Source organism: Neltuma alba, unplaced genomic scaffold (assembly GCF_004799145.2).
Source record: "Neltuma alba isolate B1F8T4 unplaced genomic scaffold, ASM479914v2 tig00012116_pilon, whole genome shotgun sequence".
NCBI classification, from domain to species: domain Eukaryota; kingdom Viridiplantae; phylum Streptophyta; class Magnoliopsida; order Fabales; family Fabaceae; genus Neltuma; species Neltuma alba.
In genome coordinates this window covers 1,228,824-1,254,225 of record NW_021636668.1, presented here as the reverse complement: position 1 = coordinate 1,254,225, position 25,402 = coordinate 1,228,824, and the positions used below count along the sequence as shown (strand labels likewise).

Below are 25,402 nucleotides of genomic sequence, written 5' to 3'. Positions count from 1 at the left end.
AGAAGTGCCGCTAAGCTACGGCAATCACACGCTTTGACTATTCCATTATTTGATTGGCATTCATTCAATCAACCAACAATAGGACATACAAATGCCAATAAAGCCTTATATTACATTTATGAGGGAGAGAATAAACATGGAAAAAGATCAATATTCTACAAGAAAATCAGACATAAACCAGCAAAAGAAGACACTACAGAGGAAGCTACACGCATGCAAGCCTCCCCATAATTGTGAAGCAGATTTGTACACAGGCCAGCTTCTTCGTTTATTCTTTCATCAACCCCGTCAGACCTCCCAGAAAGCCCACCTCAGGCGATTGTTTTCATTCATCCGAAAGCAAGCTCCTTGCATTTACCCATACAGAGGGCTTCAGTAGGAGCAAACATAAGAGATCATTCACGGGATGTGTGATTCTTCTTTATCAAGGCATAGGCATCACTGTATATTGCCACGACGTTTGAGAAGACTGCCAAAACAATCATAAGGACAGAAAGGATTTTGTCTGTTTTTGTTGCAATATTGTACTGGTCCCTGCATTTGCAGAACAGAAGACTGGTCACGATTCACTCGTTTAGCAGCAAATTAGCAACTGAAGCACAAAATGCCCGGATGGTCATAGTTTTTGGCCCCTGTGGAATACATGATTTCACATTTTCTACAATCTTACAGGCTAATGAACAAAATTCTACGATCTTAAGTAAACTGATCCAGAATCTGATGGATAATTTTACTTAATAACTTGGAGGCATCTAGGATGATTGTTTAGCATCAAGGTATTAACATGTTCCAGATCCAACAAGGGACAAGATGACATCATTTTGGGTGTTATGGTACTTTCACATTTCTTAAGGAACCACACAACCCCCCCCCCCCAAAGAAAAAAAGGTTAACTTTCATAAAATATCCATTATATCCTTTGACTTTATAAACAACTTCAAAAGCATGATATTTTCACAGCCAAAAAAAGGCATGATTTTTTACACATCAGTATCCCATACCGTATAGGATATAGCATCTAACGAAGAAGTAACAATACTAGAGGATAAAAGATAAACACCAATATAACAAATAGGTCCTTTCAAACCGCACAAAAAGTACTAGCGGAGCGCAGCAACTCACCTTAAAGTAATGGCGGCAGGAAATATGAATCCAAGACAAACTGCAGCTGTTGCACCAGTGAACTGAAAAGCATCCCAGATGCTGGGTATGAAATTTGCTCCTAGGAAGATAGATACAATAAGGGCTATAGTGATTGACGCAAATCTAAAGTTATCTTGAACCAAAGGCCTTGATGACGGAAACAGGAGACCATCTATGTTGAGCCGCAGTGGATAAAACACAACTGGAAATACAAGCATGAGATGTGCAGCATAGCTAAAACGAACAGCATCATTCAGCACAGAACCAAAAGGAATTCCAAGATTAGTATCAAAGTTGGCAAGCACATCATCGAGAGTTCCATCACCAAATAATAAAAACCCAAAGAAGCTTGTCATGAGATACACTGCAGTGCATAGACCGAGGGCAGACCGTACAACTCCTTGCATCTGTGAAGAGTCTTCAAGTTCATTGTCTATGCTGTGAACTGCAAATGAAGTGTCATAACAAGGTAAATGGCAAGAAAATGATCATTATTCATAATAACCAAAGAACAAGGGAAATGGAATCCAATTTTAAACCAAGACGTGAAAAAGCTGCCTACCATTGTAATGGCAGATATAGGCAGTGACAAGCACGGGAACTACAGTGAACAGGTTGAGAAATGACGACATATTGGTAATGACTGGGAAGAGTTTGGGCATTTCAATTCCTCCAATTATAATTTTGACAATCGAAATTCCCACAGCAATGACAAGAAAGACAACGGCCAGTCCAACTGACAGGGCTGATGTGAATCTCAAAGAATCTGCAAACAGACAACAGGCATTTTAGACCTCCATTCATTCATAATCTAAGATAGGTCTTGAGAAATCACCATGAGGTTTCCACAGTCAAGACCCAAAAAAAAAAAAAAAAAGTAACAGACATACAGCAAAAAAATTCATCAAGGCTCGAAGCATACTAAATCCTAGAACAATAGTTTGTAGAATATAAGCAACGGAACAACTTAATTTTCCCCAATTTTCTCTCTTCTCTTAAAACATAAGTTGATCATTAACACCTCCAACATATAATTAATTGATTGGTGAGTAGTGACTTTGTAACAATCCTTGCACTAATCACTTGTGCAGCTGTTGGCGGTCTATAGATCTCTTGAATCCCAGTCCAAGAATCCAAACACATACCTAACTGACAGTTGGCTTATTTAGAATCCGTCATGCTTGATACCCTTTGTTTATGCGCATGAGATTTCATGGACATCTAATTTAACAAATAAAAGAAATAATCATGCGTTTGTTTCTTCCTATTAAAGAAACGCAAGCTACCAATTCTTTTGAAGCTGGCTAAAGGTGCAAATACAGCAAGCGTTGTAGACAGAAGAACCAATGTACGCCCAGTCCACCAGTGTTCACCAAACCATCCTTCAAGGATACCGGCATGGTGATCTCCACTTGCTGATGTCCCAGAAAGCACGTCACCTTCATTAAAATTAATGCACATCGTTGTTAGATAAATTAATATACGGTACAGGCTAACACAGGAACAAAAGATCCAAACAGTAACACAACAAAAGATGTAGCGTCAAATGAGTGTTTCATCGTGTTGAAATCAAGTACAAGACATAGTTGGGATTCGGTTTTGAAGCAACGGTTTTTAGAACTCTGTGTAAATTCTACAGGCATGATAAAAATGGACAGCCATATATCCATGTAAATATGAGTAAAAGGTCAATTGCTCTTACCTATTATAATCATGTACACAATCAGCATACCGATGTTGTTGACTACAATACAGATCTGCACCAGAGCTCTTCCATACTTTCCAAAGGCATCTCCCATTAGTCCTCCATAAGATACCACCTTCCCTGCCCTGGTAAACCTGAGCAAAAGCTCAATCGACTTCTCAGTCAAGAAAGCCATGAAGATTATCGCAGCAATCCCAGCCACCATCCCCAGTTGTCTCAAGGTTGCCGGCAAAGCCATGATCCCCGCACCAACAATTGTGGTTGATAAGTTGAAAACAGCCCCAGAAAATGAGGCCCCATCAAAATCATCAAACCCAGCATTTTCCTCTTTACTTTTGGGTAATAAGGGTGCTTTCTCATCAACAATTGCTTTGCTCTTTCGTGATTTCTTCTTCTCTGTTTTAGGTGCATCCCCTCTGATAGTCATTTTCAGCAGAACAGGAGCTCAAGTTTTGGAAACTTTAGAACAGCTCAACAACTCTGTGGTACAAAAATGGTCAGTTTTGAATTTTCTTCAAGCAATTAATTCAGTTCGATTTGCGAGCCCAGTGATCCAAACCTGTTAAACTCAAAGTATTGAGGAGATTCAAGCTTGACCGCTATGTACAGCCTTGAGATAGATGAATCTCAGGTGGTCAAATCTTGAACAACAGCCCGAAAACCAATGAAGCGGCAAGAGAAAGGTGGAAGACAGAATCCAGAAAACGAAACAAGACAAGGTTGAAACCTTAAAACCAATTATGCAACTAGCGAAGTGGGATGAAAAGCCGGATCTTTCTTACAAAAACAAGAATAAAATCCAGCGAATTCACATAAACTGTAAGTGGTATCCCAGAAAGAAAGAAAAGCAAAATCTATGCTTCGGACTCGAAAGTTGAAAATCCGAGACGCGAACGATGTACCTAACAATGAGATGACAAGAAAAAGCTGGCGGCCGAGAAGAAAAGTGAATCCAAGCCTTACAAGTTGGGAGCCAATAAGCTTAATTTATAGACAAATCAGAAAGACACAAGCACACGCAAAATTGAAAAATACAAAAATGTACGTTGCTGCAGCGTATCAAACAACTATTAAAGATACGAATTGACTGGATCAAATTTATGAATGAGAGCCAATAATAAGGATGATGACAAAGACTAATTTTCAAAAGTTAATTTGGGGGCAAATGATAAACTTTGGAAATTTACAGGAGAGTCTGAGTTGGAATTTACGGTTAGGAGTAGCTTTTAACCCTACAGCGAAGGAAGCAGGTGAGAAGTAGACGCCGAAGCCTGGAACAGCATGGCAGTAAGGCATGGGCCCCCATGGCCACAAGTTGCCGAAGCCGTAATGCGCAAAAACAAACAAGATAGCACAAGATATTTTCGAGTATCCCGATGCCTAAGCTGTCCCAGATCGGAATCAAGCGCACCGCTGCAAATGGCTTTGGCTTCGACGCGGTGTGTGTTTAAGGGTGTGTTTGGATGAAACCAAACCGTGGTTTGGAAAAGTGATTCTGGAGAATAGATTCTGGAAAAAATAGATTCTGTGAAGAATAGATTTTGTAAAAAAGTGATTCTGAGAAGTGAGAGTGTTTGGATAGTTGTTATCAGAAGCACTTTTTATATATACAAATTACTAAAAAAAAGACATAAGTTAATATGATAATTACAGAAAAAATAGATTTTATGATATATTTTAATTTGAAGAAATAAAATTGTTAATAATATGTTTTTTACCAACATAATTAATAATACATAAGATAATATAATTAATAATTAATTAATGTCTATATATATTTATAAAATATAAGATTAAATATATTTATAAAAAAATATGTTTATAAAAAAAATAACAAGATACATATCATATAGGCCCTCACACTCTCCCTTTTTTCCCCAAAAGCAAAAAAATTTTGCTTTTTCCAAAACCATGGTTTTGACCCAAAACCATGGTTTTGTTTTTTGAGAGGCTGTTTGGGTAGCATTTTCCCCAAACCATGGTTTGGATCCCCAAACCATGGTTTGGGGTGCTATCCAAACAGAGCCTAAGAAAATAATTTTTTGGGTTAATAAATTAGTCATAGAATTAAGTGGAAAAGTGAAAAAATTAGATTTACAAGTTAATTTTATATATTTATAAGTTGGATTTAATAACTTATGCTTACAAGTTAAACTTTATATTTACAAAGGAGCTATGTTATTTATATGTCAAATTTAAAATTTGTTAAGAAATGAATCTTTCTAATATTTTGGTAGTTAGTTTTCTTAGCTAAAATTAGAAAATATTTACAAGGGAGCCATGTTATTTATAAGTCAAATTTAAAATTTGTTAAGAAATGAATCTTTTTAATATTTTGGTAGTTAGTTTTCTTGGCTAAAATTAGAAATTCTCCCAATGTCTTGTCTCCGTTCATATCTCTATCTCTATCTGGTTTCTTATTGCCAAAAAATGCTCGGAGTGAATGGAGATGTGTCCCATTAATTATAGATGAGATTAAAGTGGCTCATTAGACAATGTTAAGACGAGTGAAATGGTAAAGATGGATCAAATTTTATGATGTGGAAATTGAAGGTTTATTTTATAAAAAAAATACAAACAGCGAGCGTTTCCTGCGGTATGCTGTATGCTGGCGTATGTGTAGTCCCGTTGACGTTGTAACCATTATAAATATAAGAGTTAGTTGATTAATTTGAATAGATTAAAAAAAATAAGTTAAGTTAGTTATTTGTAATAAATAGTTGTTATCTTTTTTAAAATATCTTTACTAATCAACTTTATTAGTAAGAATTACCATTCTTAGAAAAATTATGTTGACAAAAATAAATAAATATAAGAGATAAAATATATTGAGATTTTATATTTACAACCAAAATAAAAATCAAACAAGATCTCATATTAAGAATCAGAGATAGTATCAAGCAGAGAACGTTAATGATGTTTCATTTTGTAAATTGTACTGTACTATTTAAGAAAAAAGTCTTTTGCCATTGTCGGTTTACGTGTAAAAACGAAATAGGTAAGCTCTGCTTATTTAATTAATTACTTAGATTATTTTTTTGACCAGAAATTAATTAGCTAGATAAGCGAAAACAAAATTGAAAAGTGATTATAAATTCGTGAGTTCTGTATGACCAGGCTCAATTGGTTGGGGCCATCCATGAGCATTGTGTGACCAGGCTCAACTGGGGCTATTTTAATCAAGTTGCAATGATCTCATGAATAATGATATTAAAAAGAAATTATTTATTTTTAAAAAATAAGAGAAGAATAGATACACACACCCCCTCAACATCATTAGATCAAAATATAATGATCAATTAGCTCTTGTCTGGTGGAAAAAAAAATGGAGTCTCCTAATGAGAAAATACAGAAGTTCAAATACACAGTTTTGCAAATCGACTAAAATTTATTACTGTGATTTTACTAATCTTTCATTAATTATATGAACATACCGACGAGTCACCACCATAAGGGTAAATTTCGTTATGGAACTAAACTAACTTCGCGAATACCAAATCACTAAAACCAACTTAGCGGATACCAAATCACTAACAACAGCAGTGACAAAAAAAATCTAAGTACAATAACATTATTATATATCGCAACAATTTTCTTTTGCAAACGGACCCACTAATCAGTCTCCCTAAATATTATACATTTCAGAATTTTAAAAAGTGTATGGTGAAAACAAAACTATAATTTTAAAAGTGTTTTTACCTTATACGAAATAAATATATAAAGAAATTTATCTCAATTTACTAAAAAAAATTTTTAAAATCACTTTTCCACTTGTCCAAATATCCTCCTTTGTCGAGGTAGCTGAATTTCACAACCTCACGTCAATCCCACGAGCCTCTTATCCATTCTCAATTCTCATTCGATCGTGGCGAGGGAGCAGGTCAGAATAGAAAAACTCATATTGGGTTTAGGGATAATCAGGCTCGAACTGATGACCCCATTTAGTATTGTAATTTTAAAATTCAAAGTAATCATAAAGATTCTTTTGTAATTTTTTGAGAAAAAATATTTATAATAATAATAATAATAAAACCTTGTTGAAGGAAGATGTCAAGGGGTTATCAAAACAGAGAACGACTGGAAATTTGAAAAATTATTAGTCGTGCGAGACGAATTATGAAAACAGTATTATTATATTTTATACGTTGCTTTTGATAAAAGCGTCAATAGAGCTGGTAATACGGGTTGGGCCCGCGGGCCCAGCCCGCTAAAAATGGCGGGCTCGGGTTGGCAAAATGCCAACCCGCCAAGGTGCGGGCTACTCCAACCCGCACCGTTTTCAGCCCGCTCCGCCGCGGGCTAGCTCGCCAGTTGGCGGGCTAGCCCGCTTTTTTTTTTTTTTTTAATTTTTAGTTTTATATAATTTCTAATATATTATACAACATAATTGGAGGATTTTAACCCCCAAATTTCATATTTACATCTTCTCATCCATGTAATTGCATATGTAATACATACATAAAAGATCTACTTAATTAATTTGGATAAGAAAAATAGTCAAATTAATTATTTAGAAAAAAATATGTGTTAGTTTTTCTAAAATATCTTCTCAAATTATAAATTAATCCTCACATTATTTTATTATAACTCATTACTCAAGTTTAAAACTCTAAATCCAATTTTAACATTACAAACTAAGCTCAAACTTATACAAATAATATTTTTTTTAAAAAAAAAAAAAGTTAGGCGGGCCGGCGGGCTAGCCCGCCAGCCCGTCTTGGCGGGCTCGGGCTGGCAAAATGCCAGTCCGCCAAAGTGCGGGCTACTTCAGCCCGCACCGTTTTTGGCCCGCACCGCTGCGGGCTGGCCCGTATCCGCACCGCCAGCCCGCATTCCCAGCTCTAAGCGTCAAGGCCACCATTGGTCTTTAATCTGACTTTTCGGAGCCATTTGGGCCCATTGGCCCATGATGTCAGCCCCGGGCCCATTCTTAAAGAGTGAATGTGACCCTTCAATTTGAGTGTCATCACCGACCAAAATTAAATCTAAGATAAAAAAAGTTAATCCTTCATAAATTGTTGTTTAAAAATTTCTGTTATGAAAATTGTACATATTTAGAAAAAAAAAATTGTATGTATTTAGTGATCAACATTATCTTGAATATAGTTGTCTTACCTCCGATAGAAGGATATACCGCTAACAAAAAACAGAAGGATACATATTTTGAATAATAAAACTTCTTTCACTCAACAAAAAAAAAAATGGCACCACCTCCTTCCCTACCAAAATTAATTATTAATGTCAAAGAAGCCAAAATTTTAATTAGTAATAAACAATATTTCATCTAATCAATGACTAATCAAATCGAGACAAAGCAGAGTGCAAGACGGAACTGCTTTTCTATTTAAAATTATTATTGCTGCGAACATATAATTTCTTTAATTAATAGGACACCTCATGTCATATTTTATTCGGTGCATCCACAGCCACGAATTTATGATAAAATAATGAGGAGGATCACAAGCCTTCTTAACATTTTGATCGTTGTTAATTTCACTGGTTAACCTAAATAACGAGTTTTATTGGATGGTCCCTTGATGAAGATTTGACAGCATTACCAAATGCTGAGTGAGATGACACTAATTAACTTTTAAATCACAGTGATATTGAAGTTTGGTTGCTTTGATTATGTTAATGCGCTTGCGAGTAGATATTTTATTCGACTCGAGTAATAAATATGATGATGTAATAAGTGGCCACACACTTTCCTTGAAAAGGGTCACACATACCTGCCTATTAAATTATTAATTTCTACAATTATACGATATTTTTGTTATGAAAAGTATTTTTTACATGGTGCTTATACATAACCTAATAATCAGTGTAAACTATGATCTTCTAGTCTATAACTCCCCCCCTTTTTTTCTTGCCTGAATTTATGATTAAGCCATATGAATATATCGAATTACTTCTTTTTGGGTGAAACAGTAAATTAGTGTCCATTTGAATTAGTTTGAGAAGGTGATTTCACAATAAATGAAATAAATATATGAGATGACATTTGTTTCATAGAGCGTAAAAGTACTTCAAACAGTCGCCTAATCTATTAAAACAAGAAAGAAAAAAAGCATTTAGTGTAAGGCGTCATATGAAAATATTAAGCTGAAATGTTTTTTTTTAATATAAAATGATCAATAATACTCTTCTGGTCATTAATATAGGACTTAATTGCTGAGTTGATTTTAGTCCTAAATATAAAACCCACATCTCAAGTTTATTAATTTTTTCTAAATTATCTCTATAGATATTCTCTTAACCATAATTAAGTAGAAGAGGGAGAGAAGATATCAATGATGATAATTATGGTATTTTAAGAAAAATATGTCATATTTTTTTATAATTAACTAACTTACCTAGCTTCCTTAATCTAATTAAATTGATCAAATAAATCTTATATTAAAGACCGGATGAATATAAAATTAAAATGAGTTATACAACTAGAGGAGTTGTAAGAATCCGAGGTTTACAAAGAAGCAATAACGGCAGAAGCCCAATAAAATCATACAAATTTATCAAGTGCTCTCTTTAATAACATGAAAAACCAAGAATCAACTTAAATTAGCATAAATAGTCGGGACTCCATCACTCTTTATTATGAATTTAAATCTCAATCTTTACTTGCGTGATAACTTAGCTAGAAATAGTTTATTATTTATCCCTCGGCACACAGAGAAATAGTATGCACAACAAGGAAATTTGTAATCTGAACAATTTCTTCTTTTTTTTTTTGGGCCACCATTATTGAACAATTTCCTTTGAGCCCCAAAAATGGAACAAGTTTTAAAGCTAGGCAAATTTTAGAGTATGCTCTAAATTTTAGTGGTACATATGTAGTGTCTAAATTCAGCCACCCAATGCCGGAATGATATCGATGCAAGACCCTTTATTTAGACATATAGAAGATGATGATTGGTCAAATGGGATCAATGAACATAATTTAAACAAGAGGGGAGATTTAGGAGAAGATGAGATCAGCGAACCAATGGACACGGAACACGTTTTAAGACATAACCAATTTAAAATTGAAGTCATTGGTTTCAAGTAAATACCACAGGCTTACGTTAACCTCGGAGGGACTGAAGAGACATGAAATCGTGGATTAAAAAAATAACAATAATATCATGGGTGAGAATGTCCTGCGTTTCACAATCAAGTTCGTCAGCATTCATGTGTCTGCCATAAAACAAGTCATTTCAGCACACAGCATAAAGGAATGCAAGTAAGTTGTTTTCACCAAAAAAAAAAAAGAGAGTAACAGAGAGAGAGAGAGAGAGAGAGGAATGCAAGCTGTTAAACTCTGATAGGTGGCTCCCCATATATCATTGGATGAAGTTTAATCAAGAGCAAGTGGCCTCTCTTGTGGCTTTATGGTGGACATGTTCATGATGAATATTGTTCGTTCCCTAAAGCGTCGTAATTCGGGACTTTGGGGGACCTAGAGCTACATCCTCTCTTTTATTCTTCCTTCTCATCATCATCAACATATATAGCAATAAGTTTTAGGAGCAGCAATGATTCTTGGTGTATCCACCTATGGTTCATTGGGTTATCAACTTTTCAAACTTGTTTTTGGTACCACACTCTTCGAAACTCCCTCTGAGTAGGTATGGTTAGGTTAAAACCTGTACTTTTTCAAGTTGAGAACATATCAAGTGTGGTCAAATTTTACCCAAACATGCTTGAGTTTATAGTAGGGGCTAAGTCACGAGCTTTTATTACACCTGATATTTAATATAAAAACTAAATAACTAATTTGAAAATATTAAAAAATTAATTAAATTAATTATTAATTATTTATGATAAATATGTGTTGTTTTATCTAAGATAATCTTATTGATCATACATATTAGTTATAACTATTATTTGATCAAATATTTAACATGTGTAACTGTTATAAGGACTATTATGAGAAAAAATACGTAAATACGAAAGACAAAATGAATGATGATCTTATATTTAAAATTAATTTAAATGTCAAATTAATTTTTATATTAAAGATTAGATAGGTTTTTTATGCCCAAGTATTAAAACTACTGGAGTATAGCAATGTTGTAAATTTACTAGGAAAAAAAAGGGGGGCTGCGAATTTCTGTTGTGTATTATGTGTGCCTGTGGATCTACATTGATGTTGAGGATAAACAATGCTCTTAGAAAGAATCTAAATTTGACTTGAGAGGATGGGTCTGCGCTTGCTGGTGACGTCTCCTTGTGTCTCTTGCTTCTCCTTCTATAGACGAAAGGCTGGCAATTTTATTTTAACACCTAGCTTGCATTTTCCATGACTTAGAGTATATAACAGCAATTCCCCAACACCCCCCCCCCCCAAAAAAAAAAAGAACTTCCTCCACTTTGTCGACAACTGGGAAAAAAAGGCATTTTCTGAGTAACTCATACGTTACTTTTAATCTTAAATATAATATCTGTTATAATGTTACACTATTGATTAGATTTTATATTTAGAAAGGGAGGTAGTATATAATAGTGGCATGAGCAACTTCATTCCCTCTAAAAGCAATAAATATTATATAAAATTTCTTTAATGCTTAATGGGATTTGGGCCTGGAAAAGAGATACAAATTTTGTTCAAATAGAAGTTAGTTAATTCACCAACGGGATTAGGTCTAATAAAATGAGTTAATTTCTTACAATATAATGAACTTAGTTTTAAACTCATACTAGAAGGGGTGTTTATATTTAATATCTGACAGTGTCTTAAATAGGATCATTTTTAATATGAGGATACTTGTGTATACCTTAAAAAGGAAGAAAAAGTCAATGAACCCACACTTAAACAAGTAACAACACTATATGAAAATTGTAGATCGTCTTGAGGTTGGGCGAGAAACAATCACAATGAATTGTATGCAACCACCTATGTTCATGTTATAATACACTACCTTAGGTCCTAATTATAAGACCTTATTTGTAGACTATAAGTAAGATTTTATAATTAGGACCGGAGATAGTACATATATAACAAGAATAATAATTCCATCTAATGTTCTAAAATATAAAATATCTACTTTAACGTAATTCAAGTGACTCAATCTAATAAACATAATCTTAACACAAATTGGCTTAGTTATATAATTTACTCATAATATATACTAAAACAAAAGTTATTTTGGTTTAAAAAACAAACGTTATTTGTTTGTGCTCGACTTATTTATATTTCTTTTTAATTTTGAATACCAGTCCAGTACTATGCAGGCTGAGCCCAGTGAATCGCGGGGAATCCTACCCCTCCACAGTCAACACGTTCATTTTGTGTTTCTCATTAACATGCGCATCCATCCATACATACGTGAATTTTCATAAATTATACTTTTTAAATTATAAATAGTGTAATTTATTTTAGAAACTCAGCATTTCTACGGGTGTGTTTGGTTTGAGGGAAGGGGAGGGGAGGGAGGGGAGGGAGAGGTAGGGGAGGGGAGGGGAGGTTTTATCCTCACCTTGTTTGGTTTGATTAAAAAGGAGGGGAGGGGAGGGTATTTAATGATCCCTTGTTTGGTTCAAGGAGGGGAGGGGAGGGATAGTAATAATCAATTTACCATTTTACTCTCACATATTAGTTTATGTTTTTTATTGATATATTATATAAATTAATTTACATCTTAATTTAAATTATATAATTTAATAAAAATTCAGTCTTATCATGTTAATATGTGTATTAAAAAATTGGTATAGTAATTTTTATTCTAATTAATATAATAATATATTTAAAATAATCAAATTAACAAATTTTATATGCTCTAAGAAAAATGAAATTTTATTTTCTTTAGGCTATCTTTTTTTCCAACTTTAAATATATTTAATAAATAATATATTTATAAAAAAACAAATAATTTTTTATTTATAAATAATTTTTATAATATATTTTTAATTATAATAATGTATATATTTTTTATTTTTTTACTTAGGATAATATATTTTTTATTTGAAATAAATATTATAATAATATATTTTATGGGTAGAAGTGGAATATTAAAAAACCATAAAGGCATAATGGTCCAAAATTTTGGCTCTCCTCCAAAAACCCCTAATTTGAAGGGGAGCCAAAATAGGGGAGGGGAGGGGAGGGGACATTTTAGCTCCCCTCCCCTCCAAAATTTTTAACCAAATGAGGGGAGGGGCTCATTTTCCCTCCCCTCCCCTCCCCTCCCCTCCAACCAAACACACCCTACATGTCTTGTTTTTTACTGGAAAAATTGCAAATTTTACTATTTTCTCCCTCTAATTTTTTAGCTTGGCCTCCTCTTTTGTTTGCTTTTTACCTGAAAACAACTATTCTTATCTTTTCTTTCAAGCTTGGGCCCATTGCTGTGGAGTTCAGTCGGGCCATTCACCCGTGCATTTTTTTGTTGGTACCAAAAAGAAAATGACTTTTGTTTTTTTTCCTTCAGGAACTTGAGGGGAGAAATTAGAAACGTTGCGTTTCGGTTAGGCGTCCGCCGAGCGCGTGGTTGGGGTTGGGGCCGAGAGTGGTTTCTTCCTGTTAGGGCATGTCCGGTCCCGTTAAAAAAGAATAAAAACTACTCCAAGGGAATCTCCAAACTGAGATCGAATTCATGAGTGGTGTCATCTTCCAATATTCTCTTCCTTGATGATTTCTATCGGACTGAACCGGTATGGTTTCGTGCGATTATCTCTGGCGGAATTTGGGCATACTGGTTTCGCCTATCTTCGATGGCATTAGACCCTCTACGTGACATATATTGACTCTGTTTCAGTCCTCTTCTTTCCCAGTAGCTTCATTTGTGTGTATGAGCTTATAATTTTCATATCGAACCTGTCGGGTTTCGGGCTCACTGGATTGATACAATGGATACTGCAAATGTTGAAAATGGGGCCGGTGCAACATCTGTTGGTGATGTTAGTACTGATTTTGATACCGAAACGGATAAAGTTGTGTTCCCTGAAGGCGAATCACCCAGTGGGGAGGATGTTGGAGATATTGGCATTGATAGCACAACTCTAACAAGGCTGGAGTTGAGTTTAGCAGGTTTCTCTGAGAAAATTACCAACTTGAGCATCTTTATGATGCGTCTAGCTACTATGGATAGTGAATTTGAGGCCTTCGTGCTGGAGAAAGATCACATGGAACTTGATTCTGTTGAGAAGGGTCTTGAGTTTGATCTTTTATCGGGGATATTGGATTCGGAGGTTGGAGAATTGGATGAGTTTTTGCACACACTGCGTGCTGAGATTGCTGATGCTCGAGAGAGAACGTCTTCGTGCAACCACTTGGGCGAAACTTGTCTGGTAATGAAAGATAAAATGTGTGATTTTGAGCTGTACTTGAAGCAGTCTGAGGAGCAGTTTTCTGTAATCAAGATGCAATCGGCGAATTTTCAGAGGAATTTGTCCTCTTTTAAGAGGGAAAAAACTGGTAATCATAGGATCCCATTTATTTATTTGTTTGTTTAGAAAATTGTCGTTTTTACGTAGTTGTACAAGTAGAATATTCTTTTATATGTTCCTTAACATCTAAGGGTCCACTTCAGTTTCCTCAGAAATTGTCGTGCAAGGCAGTAAAATTTTCTCACTATTATTAATGCATTATTCTTTCATTAAAAAAAATAAGGAAAAGAATGGAGGGAAAAATTGAAGGCATATTCATTTTATTGTTCACGTGAAGATTTTGCACAAAAGAGATGATACGCTAGTTGGTCATTGAACTGCTTGGCTCAAGATAGCTGCAGGTGAGAAATGATGTTTTCCCCCTTTACTTGCAATGACAACAGGGAAAAATGACGTGGGCGAAATCATCAAAGAGGATAACGAACCTTTTAATGTGAAGCCGGAGATAAATATGCACACAGCTGAGCAGCAAAGAAATATCCTAAGGATGCTAGAGAAATCCTTGGCAAGGGAAATAGATCTTGAGAAAAATTTGAATGACTCCCTGCAAATTCAAGAAGAGCTAAGACTAAGGATATCATCTTTAGAACAGGAGCTAGTTTATGCGGAGGAAGAAGCAACTGATGCGTGGGAAAGGTGGTTTGAGGCAGATGGTGCAAATCAGATCCTGATGGGGATTTCAAGAGACTTACTTGGTAGAATCCAGATTTCTCAGTTCAATCTGAATGGTTTAGCTCAGCGTGAATCCGATCTCAGAGCTAAACTTGATCTTGCTAATTCAGAGGACTCCACTGTAAGTGAAAAGGTGAATTCACTCGAGAAGCAGCTAAAAGAATCTGAACTTCAACTACTGAACACAGAGGCTTCTGCTGATGAATATCAGAAGCTATATAATGTTTTGTGTTCTGATGTACGAGATATGGAAAATCTTATTGTAGAACTGAAAGAAAATGCATCCAAGGCAGAAAGTAGGGCTAATAGTGCAGAAGCTGAGTATAAATTATTGGCAGACAATAATACTAAACTCAATGAAGAGCTGGCCTTTTTGAAAGAGGGTGGCGCTGCCACTAAGAAGGTGGAATTGCTGGAGAGGCGGCTTAAAGAATCTGATCTGCAGTTGCAGCACGCAATAGCATCTGCTGAAGCTAGTCAGGAGAAACAAAATATGTTATATTCTACAATTGAGGATATGAAAAATGTGATTAAGGATCTTAAGTCAAATGTTTATAAATTTGAAAGTCGGGCTGACAGTGCAGAGGAGAAATGTATTGTATTATCTGAATCTAATGCCGAGTTAAATGAGGAGTTAAGTTTTTTGAGGAGTAGATGTGTATGTCTGGAGGAAACTCTGCATCAGGTGGAAAAAACTAAAATGGCCACAGTGAAAGACATTGGCATGCACATCATGAACTTTAAAACTTTGGTCACTCAGTTGGCTGTAGAGAGAGAGCGTCTTAATAAGCAGGTATATGTTAAGTCTGTTAACTTGTCTTTCAGGTCACAAGTTATAAAACTTTAATGATCTTCCATACTTGGGTGAGTTTATATGAGGATGGGGCTTTGGCCAGCTTTTGGAAAGTCCCTCATTGTGCTGCTTTAACGAAAAAAGTGTACCTTTTTATCATCCACTTTTGATTTGTTAACATTTTGCCAACTTTCAGATGTAGTTTATCTCTATGCACCAGTCAATAGCACAGTTAGGAAGTTAGGATGTCTGCCTGATTTTTGTAATATACCTGCCTACATTATTCTATCTATGCGAATGGTAGTAGTTACTGCTTTCAAAGGCCAGGATGCCAAAATGCATTAGTGCAGTATTTATTTGGTGTTTTTTTAAAGCGATACTTGGATTTGTCTAAATTTATCTGCATATTGTCAAATGTTGAAGTGTAGAGTTCTCTTGCAACTTTTGGTGTCAGTATGTTTACATGTGGTTGCTTCCCTCCCCCCCCCCCCCGGGGGACATTTGATTGTTCATTTCTTATATTTGTTCACTAATCAACAGAGAAATTACTGATATTTTAATAGTCTGAATTGATCTGCATATTATGATAACAGGAGTTTTGGTGACGAAATTATATGGGGGAGGACACATTGTTTCTTCGTTCCATTTTTGAATGACAATTGACTGGGCATCACCATTTTCTATTTCTCTTTTAATTTTGCACCTCTTGTTGGAAGATTTTGGTTGGCTTCTTTAAAAAGGGAAGAGTTTTTGCTATAAAAAGCTTAGCTCTTTAAAAGGCTTTTTTTATTGGCTTTTTGTGCCATTCTTGTTGAAAACCTTGTATGTTTCATCCGCAGATATCTTCCTTGGCATTTGAAAACAAAATTTTGGTAGTAAAGCTAGAGAAGATATATAAGGGTCCTCCTCTAGATACTAATGAATCTAACAGAGAAAGTGGTTCGTCTGCTGGAGAAATCAAGGAAGATGTTTGTGAGACTCCTGTCACTTCTCATAAGGTTGGTATTTCGGACTCTGTTGACTTTTTTATATTTTGGTCAGGGGTGGAGGGGTGCGGGTTTACATATACTACTGACTAATGGATAGGAATTATTAATAACCTTAGTTGTTTATGTGGATAATAGTTCGCTATCTATGAACATTCAATCATGCTTGATGACAAAGATGCCGTCCGTTCTTGCTTTCTAGCAATAATTGATCAATGGTGTGATTTGGTCGTTAGTCCCGCTTCACTATTGTTTTGTATCTGAATTACAACAATTCAGTAATTTGGGGCTGCTGTGAATGATTATATCTGCAGGAAGTTTTATATTAGTTATATCTGATGGCGGTTCATGAATATGTGATTTTAAGTTGCTATATGTATTCTCCTTATTTACGGGATGTTCCTGGCTTATATGCAAAATGATCCGTCACTGCCCATTTTTCTATATGAATATATCTTTACCCCGATAAAAAGATAAACTTCTTGGTTTAAGATGCACTGGTGCAACATGTTTATTGGAATAAATACTTGTACATGTGAGGAAAAAGTCTATCTCTGGTTATTGGATGAGCTATTGAGCCGTGCGGTAGTGCATACCAGGTTTTTGTTATAAACTATTTTAATTATTAACTTCTTTCCCCTAATTTTGGGCTATGTCAACTTTATCTTTTCCGGGGTTTAGTATGTTTGCATCATGTTATCTTGGGCTGAACGTAAGAGGATTTTAGTACTTGTGTACTAGGTTCTGGTTAGAATTTTAATCCCGCGAAATGGATCATCCTACTGAACTTACGTCTCTGTTTTTCTTTCTGCAGGAGGACATGAATGGACAGAATTTATCATCTGAGGAGAACGAAATGAAGCCTGCGGAGCGCATGCCTGACATTGGCACTGTGAGGAGGACAGATGCGGGAGTTCTTAGTCTTAAGCACTTGCTCATAGCAATACTTGTCTCACTGGTTTCAGCCGTGGCTTTTTTGCTGTTGAAGGACAAGAATTTTGATTTCAGTCATTAAAAGTACATTGTTATCAGGAATTATAGTTTTTAATTTTTAAATGTAAAGCATGTTTGTGGGGCAAGGAAGCAGGAAGACATGGGACTTCTGGTTCCAAATACCACCCCCCCCCCCCCCCGGGAGAGGGGGTTGGTTTTCCCTGCTCTTCGTTTTTTTCCCCATCGAGTGATCAAGATTTTTCTACTTTTTCCGGTTTTTGGATGGTTCTAGTTTGGAATGAACTTGCTGAAAACTGCGATCCTTTAAATGATTGCCGGAAAGCAGAAACAGACACCTTCCTTGCAAGTCATACCGGTTGATCCATGTCATCGGATTTTCCCCCTTAATAATTGACATCCTGAGTTGACTTTTCTGCGTCGGGCGTATTGGAGCTGGAACTGAATTCTATGAATTGTCAAATACTCCTCCTGTCCTTATTATAAGACCCAATTTGATTTTTTATTTGATCCTAATTATAAGACCCGATCTATTTTCTCTTTTATATTTATGCATTTTTTTTTCAAGATAATCCTTCTAATAATGATAGTTTTAGCTAATATACTTAATTAGCAAGGATATTTTAGGAATAACAACACTTATTTATTATAAATAACCAACTTAACTTACTTTCTTAATCTCCTCAAATAAGTCAATTGGGTCTTATAATTAGGACCGGAGGAGTATTACTTTTAATTCTTAATATAAGAGCTCGTCTGACTTTTAATTTAGTTTTAAACATAATACAACCTACAATCTTTAATATAAGATCTTGTTTGAATTTTATTTTGATTTTAAATATAAGACTTTAATCTATTTTGTTTTTTATATTTAATTTTTTTAAGATAGTTTTCTAATGATAGTGGTTCAAGCTAATAAACTTAAATAACAAGATATTTTAGAAAAGATAACCTTTATTTATTATAAATAAATAATTTATTTTTTTTAATGTATTCAAATTAGTCAACTAGTTTTTATATTTAAAGTAAGAGGAAGTACTCTGATTCATTTTGTCTTACATATTTATCTATTTTTTTAATGATAGTTCTTGTAATAGTTACATATGTTAAATATTTAATCAAATAACACTTAATGTATGAGAGTATTTTAGGCAAGATAATGCATATTTATTACAAATAACTAACTTAACTAATTTTCTTAATCTACTTAAATTAGTCAACTAGTTCTTATATTAAAAATAGGAGGCAGTATGATATTTGATTTTTGGACACCACTCTTGTTACACTACTAGTTAATATTTTTAGTCGGACACTACTAATTAATTTAAGTTATTTAACTTTCCATATAATTATCACTTACTAAATTATACATCCCCTACCCTCTCACCTACTCAAACAAGGAATAGAAGAACAGCTGATCTTGCAAGTTCCATTCCACACAACTTTTTCCTACGAATTCTTAATATTTTAAGAATTGATCTTCGTACGGTGTTTAATAGTCTTCTCAAGAATGGAGGAGAAGATTTTGTTTAATTAAAATCAAATAATGAAAAAATTATAATAAGGTCCCACCTAAGAGAATTAAATACAAAAAAGTTATTTAAAATCGTCAAATTATTTTGAAATCTTAAAGAACCTCATTATAAGAGATTTTATTTGTTAAATTATCAAATTACACTTATGTTTTTTTTTTAAGTATGCATTTGACAATTGAAAGAGCAGTTGTTAACAATTTCAAGTGTAATGATTAATAACTATCACGGTAGTTATTAACAACACATATCTCAACGTATTACAAAAATATAATGCATGAGTTGTTAATATCTGCCGCGATAACTGTTAATTGTTACACCTTAAGTTATTAATAACTACATTTTCAGTTTTTAATGCATACTTTAAAAAAAAAAAGGACAATTTGGTAATTAAATAAATAAAATATATTGCAGTGAGGTCTTTTAAAACTTTAGAATAATTTGATGATTTTAAGAGACTTTTGCGTATTTAATTCTCTTATACGAGACTTTATTGTAATTTTCTTTTAAATAATTGTCAGATGGGTGGTAGCATTAACGCTGTGCATGATCTCATTCATTTTTATAATTTTTGCCAACAATTTTTATTTTTATTATTATAATATATAATTGTTTATTTTTGAAGAATTCACAATGCTGTCTTCATTTTGATCTTGTGGACTCGAGTGCAGCCATTGCTTTGGAAAATTTGTCCCTCAGGAAATATTATTTTTTTCGTTTATATGTGACCCCTCTCTCTTGTTTTTCGTACTTTTTTAGGAGAATTATAATCAAATTTTAAAAAATAATTATTAAAAGATTTTAATAATAATTTGATTAGTCCATAATAATGAATTCTAAAATAAATAATCATGACTTCTTCTGAGACCCTGCTTTTTTCCCCTAGCGAGAATCGGAAAAAGAAAATTGATGCTCCGCGAAAGGAAGAAAAATCGTAGGATTTTCCTCGTGGCCCAGTGAAACTTGACAGGTCGAATTCCAAGAACCCATTGCGGTGTGGAGTTCAGAAGGTTCGTTGATTTGTTCGATAGATCCAGCCAAGTTGGGGTTCAGTCTTTTCCGAATATCTGTTCAACCATGGCTAATAACATTCAACTTCCGCCCCTCTTTTCCCTCGAAGATGAATTTGAAGAATCTGGCCCCGATGAACAGGCATCTGATCTCCCATCATCGGCTGCCCGCGATCATTGGTGCACCGACTCCTCCAACCCCTTTGCAACCGTGTCCTTCGACCATTTGAGCAACCATTCGAACTGGTACTCCGATTCGGACTCCGATTCGGTGAGTTGCTTTGTTACAGATCTTTTTGAAAATCGCTCGTCGGAGAACTTTTACCGTCGCTGTAACGATAATTCTGATATTAATCCGTTTTCGGCCGTTCCTTGCGATAGTCACGGTGGAGAAGGGTCAAGTTATGCGGAGAAGGAACTAGGGTCTGGATCTGGAACGGAAAAAAATGATGGGATTTCTGCAGTAGGCGAGACATCGGGCTCTGAAAGGGTTCGTTCGCACGCGGATGGCCTTCGAATTGTCGGGTTTAGTTCTGAGTCGGATTCTAATACCGATGAAGAGCTTGACAGGGCTATAGAATTCAGTTCTGGTGAAAATGATGGCAATAGAATCAATGGCTTTGACGATTTTGATGTTCATTTTTATTGGGACAGCCTTTGCTTGGAGGACCAGAGGACCCTCAATGAACATTTTGAGTGGGAGGATTTAGAGGAAAGAGTCAATGATGGAGAAGACTTGAGTGTGGTGATTGGTGAGGTTGATGATCAATCAGTAGCATCTGGATTTTCCTATGGAGAGGAGTCGGGTGAAGAGGCATTGAGATACCTTGAATGGGAAATTCTGTTAGCGGTCAACAACTTAGAGAGGAATTCAAGCGTTGAAAATGGCGCTACTGCAGGTTCCTTCTTAACGGTTCAGGATGATGGTTATATGAATACAACTGAGTATGATATGTTTTTTGGGCAATTCCTGGAAAATGAGAGTTCCTTAAAGGGAAGTCCTCCTGCCGCAAAAAGTGTCGTGGAGAATCTTCCTCTAGTAGAATTAACAGAGGAGGACTTGGTGGGGGAGAATGTGGCGTGTGCTGTTTGCAAAGATGAAATCATATGGAAGGAAAAGTGAGAAGGCTTCCCTGCTCACACTTTTACCATGGGGAGTGCATTATGCCATGGCTGAGCATTCGTAATACATGCCCTGTTTGTCGGTATGAACTACCCACTGATGATCCCGATTATGAGCAGAGGAAGAGTCAGAGATCTGCTCATGATCTGTTGGAGTTTGCACTTTAGATGCTAATTTGAATATTTGCTTCAGGTTATAGCTTGGTTCACGTAAATAGCAGTTTGGCCTGTTCCATCTCCAACTGATGATGGGAACACAACTTTTGTAATTAGCTTTCATGTTTTGAATTCACTTCATGTAGCATTACTCATTGTCATGTATGGGCTGGATTCTCATAAAAATAAATAGCATCTTGTGTGGATATTACTAAATAACTATGGCAAGAAGAAATACTTTATTCCCCCGCAAATGGAACTACCCTGATGATATAATGTTCCCATTCATAATCTTATCAGCTACAACTCCTGAATGGATGTGTTTTTGACTCACAATCATGATCTGCAAACGTTGGCCATCTGTACATTTGTAGTTTACCTTATATGCTCCTTCACCTCCCTCGTTGGATTTGCACTCTGAGAGAAATAAGAAACATTTTATTCTGTTATTTAATTGAAAGGTATTTTGGCTGTTTAATCACTTATCAGTTGTCACGTAATTCGTTATTGCTTTTATACACTTTTTTTTTTTTTGGCTCTTTTGCATAAAGAAATATGTTTTGTCAATGCTTCTGCGCTTTCTAATTGAAGGCAACTGATCATATGAATGTTACTCTCGTCTTGTACTCCGTATGCAGGAAATTAGAAATGTGAAATAACTGATGGTTCTCTTTCAGCAATTGCTCTAAAAGGATTAGTGATTATCTTGTGCTTCATGTTTCAATTTTTCTTGTAAATTACCCTCAATCGGGAAATGAGCGAAAGATACGTGGTTTTCAGCTCAGGGAAGATAACAGCATGGTGAATTCTACAACTTCAAAATTCATGGTGCAGTGAGAACATGAGCTGAATAGCTATAGTGAGTGTGTGAGTCAATTCATGCCCTCACATATCAAAGAACATGAGGAGGCTGTTTATCATATCTTAGAAGTATATATAAATGCTGATTGGGTGGGCTCAATTGTATATTGAAGTCGTACCTCGGGATATTGCGCATCTTTTGGGGAATTTAATAACTCGGATGAGCCAAAAAAAAAAAAAAGGATTTTGGGGCATGAAATTGTGTAGGGACGAATTCTGTACTATGGCTCATGGAGTGTGAATAAGTTGGGCTGCATTAAGTCTTTAAAGAACTGAAGCTAAACTTGGATTATCCTAAGGAATCATTTTGTGATATAAGGCAGCATTGAATACTGCCCACAACTGGCACTCCATGATCACATGGAGCACGTTGAGATTGATGGGAATTTTATTAAGGAGATCTGGACAGCAGAAAATTTGCATTTCATTTTATGCATACAATGCAACATACAACTGATGTCCTAACCAGAACTTTGCCTAAATGTAAGTTTGATTCACTTGTAATCAGTTGGGCATGACCGGCATCTGGCCAGCAATGTGAGGGGGTGTCGTTATCTGATCGTGACCTAAAGAGAACTGATTCTTTTGTTTAAGTAAATAACTGACTATTCTGGAATTGCTAAATCCAGATTGCCTCAATTAGTTATCGTCAGTTTGGATTTGGATTTATTTGTTTGATAGATAGGAGGTAACGTGGTTGAGATTTTTCCTCCTCCACACCATTTATTGATACTTATTTACTGTCTGAGTATGAATAAATGGGACATTATTCTTCTGTTAGATCACTTAGATGTAACGCGAAAGCATTGGCCCAAAAAGAAAAACAAAGGGGTAACGCTAAAACATCAAATTGTTCTTACGGTGTATCTAATCTAGCAAAGGTTTTTGGACGTTCTTATCCTTTTTATTCTTTATGTAGTCAACCATGGCCCTTAATATACATACATACATGCATATAAACTCTTTAGCTATGTAACGGGCCTAATAAACTTACACATCTTTGTTAAACGTGCAAGTATATTTTGTCACGATAGTTGGCATTTTGATTTGCTATCCACAACTGAGACTCTAGGTTCGCTTTTCTTTCAAGGATAATCTTAACAGTAAACTTATCTTTCCTTTGAGGATGCTAAACTTCGTTATATTCTTTAGGCTTAGTTTTTCTCCTGAATGTTCGATTTTCTTTGATCCTTTAAATTTGCAGGTCAGGCATATGAGCTATAGACATTAAATAATCCTAGAGAAGTTCTACAGATTATTTTCGTTTTGAAGTGAAGCTTTTTGTAATTGTAGACAAACAGCATAAATACTACATCCAGTTTTAAATATAAGATTTCATTTTTAGACTTAGGACCGGAGGTAGTATGATGTATAGATGTAAGTATAGCATAGTTTTCAATGCCTTATTAACTAAGTGGTTGGTAGAGATAACGGCCAGCTGCTTGTCATGCAGTTGTATCAGACTTGGAGTTGTATTGTATGGTTCAGGTCCTTTAGGGGTGGATGCCTGTGTCATCAGTCGCCTTTCTGAATCACTGTTTTTCTGTTGTAATTCTTAACAACAGATAAAGTCTATTATTTTTGAAAATACCTCCAGAAAAATGGAGTGACTGTTTGTTCTCTGGCTAGAATTAACTACTATACCTTGCCTAAGTTTTGTTGAATGCCATGTCCCTTACTCCTTTTATGTTCTTGTTGTTTTGAATTATGTGAGGCATTTCTGCCATGTGCAGCTAATACCCAGAAGCGCTAAACAAGTGGATACTGTAATTTGTCAAGAAAACCAGAAGTTGATTTGGGACATTCCAGCTCCTTCCTGAAGAAGCAAGACCAGGTGAAAGACTGTTAAAAGATGAATGTCGATGACATGACTAATCAGTGTATGAGTAAGTGGAGATCACTGCCCACTCTTTCTGATGTTAAATCGAATACAAGGCAGATTATTTTCTAAGGAATGTTATTTGAGCGGAGTTTTTTTTTTTTTTTTAAACCTCAATTTGAGCAGAGTTTTAACTTCATTAATATGTCATTCATATATTTTGTTCATGCACTGTTAATGTGCTTAAGTTGCTTCAGCGGGAACGATTTGGTTGGAGTCTCTCTCCTTGTTGCATAATCTCATATCAATAGAATGTGACTTTGTTTTCCCTACCTCTCCTAGTTTGTTTCTATCTCTCTGAAGGAATGGATGCTAGAATAGCGGGCAGACAGTACAAGTTTCATGATATGACCTTCTCTGTTCCTTGGTGAAATTTGAACTGACCTTATCTTTTTTGTTCATTAAACAATTCTCTCAAATACGGTTCAGCAACAAGATGGTAAGTACTGTCTGAATTTTAAGCCAGTAGTGGCAAATTAATATGCTTCAGCAAACACCAAGAAATTATGCTTGCTAATGAAAGCTGAAGTGATGGAAAGGAGTCCAATTTATTTGAATAGCTTTATTAGTCAGGTGGTCAAATTTATCACCTTGTGGGATCAATCGGAATAGAAAAGTGTTCAACAGATTAAAGCAAAAGAAAGGAGCAGTTCTTGTGACCAAGACTGAAGAGCAAGATAGTGCAGGAGACAAAAGGGGCGAGAAATTTTGCTTCGCTAAACCTTTTACACTCTAAAAGCACCAGATGCTCGACCCTACCTTGTGACCTCGACAAAATTATCAAATCCTTTGGCTTTCATCACCATCCGTTTCAGGCACTTGCAATCACCTGAAGCCTCAGTCCCCACCACACCATTACCATCGTCATCGTTTTGTACTCATATGAACACTACTTTTCCATTAAAAAAAAATTGTGAACCAAAATAGCATTTCTTTGCATTGTTTTACTGCTATTCATCCCAGGGCATGTCTCACTACATGTCGCATCTGGTAAGTGATACTCAGGCCCCAGCTTTCAGCATCGACAATCTCCTAATTCATGTCGTTTTAAGAAGAAAGGAGAAGTAGGTTAGATTGAGAACCAAACCCATTCTTCATTTTTAAATACCAGATGATTTCTGGTCTCTCTCTCTCTCTCATTTCTCTGTTCGCCATTGGTGGTGTGTGGCTCCATTTGTGACCTACCCATTAAGAATTGGTTCTCCTATCAAGTGCAATTTCAGTTGGC

At 35.3% G+C, this 25,402-nt stretch overlaps 2 protein-coding genes and 1 pseudogene across 5 annotated transcripts; 2 read left to right on the top strand and 1 right to left on the bottom strand.

The window, feature by feature from the left end:
• Window positions 1–7: 7 nt before the first annotated feature.
• Window positions 8–20,799, bottom strand: LOC114722823 (amino acid transporter AVT6A). 3 transcript variants are annotated; one of them, XM_028908930.1, is made up of 6 exons: window positions 20,772–20,799; window positions 2,846–3,140; window positions 2,430–2,582; window positions 1,706–1,909; window positions 1,123–1,588; window positions 8–534 (listed from the first exon to the last, which is right to left on the bottom strand). In XM_028908930.1, the coding sequence occupies exons 2-6, from the start codon at window positions 3,084–3,086 to the stop codon at window positions 396–398; spliced, it is 1,203 nt and encodes a 400-aa protein (XP_028764763.1). In that variant the 5' UTR covers window positions 3,087–3,140; window positions 20,772–20,799; the 3' UTR covers window positions 8–395. The 3 variants fall into 3 exon arrangements, with proteins under 3 accessions (XP_028764763.1, XP_028764761.1, XP_028764762.1); XM_028908929.1 differs by lacking the exon at window positions 20,772–20,799 and adding an exon at window positions 3,408–3,816 and having other exon boundaries at window positions 396–534; window positions 2,846–3,328; XM_028908928.1 differs by lacking the exon at window positions 20,772–20,799 and having other exon boundaries at window positions 2,846–3,275.
• On the top strand, window positions 13,373–18,038 carry LOC114722822 (WPP domain-interacting tail-anchored protein 1). Of its 2 annotated transcripts, XM_028908925.1 has the most exons (4): window positions 13,377–14,240; window positions 14,596–15,677; window positions 16,517–16,675; window positions 17,478–18,038. In XM_028908925.1, the coding sequence occupies exons 1-4, from the start codon at window positions 13,673–13,675 to the stop codon at window positions 17,676–17,678; spliced, it is 2,010 nt and encodes a 669-aa protein (XP_028764758.1). In that variant the 5' UTR covers window positions 13,377–13,672; the 3' UTR covers window positions 17,679–18,038. The 2 variants fall into 2 exon arrangements, with proteins under 2 accessions (XP_028764759.1, XP_028764758.1); XM_028908926.1 differs by lacking the exons at window positions 16,517–16,675; window positions 17,478–18,038 and adding an exon at window positions 16,271–16,510 and having other exon boundaries at window positions 13,373–14,240.
• On the top strand, window positions 20,039–21,688 carry LOC114722824 (E3 ubiquitin-protein ligase Praja-2-like; annotated as a pseudogene).
• Window positions 21,689–25,402: the final 3,714 nt, after the last annotated feature.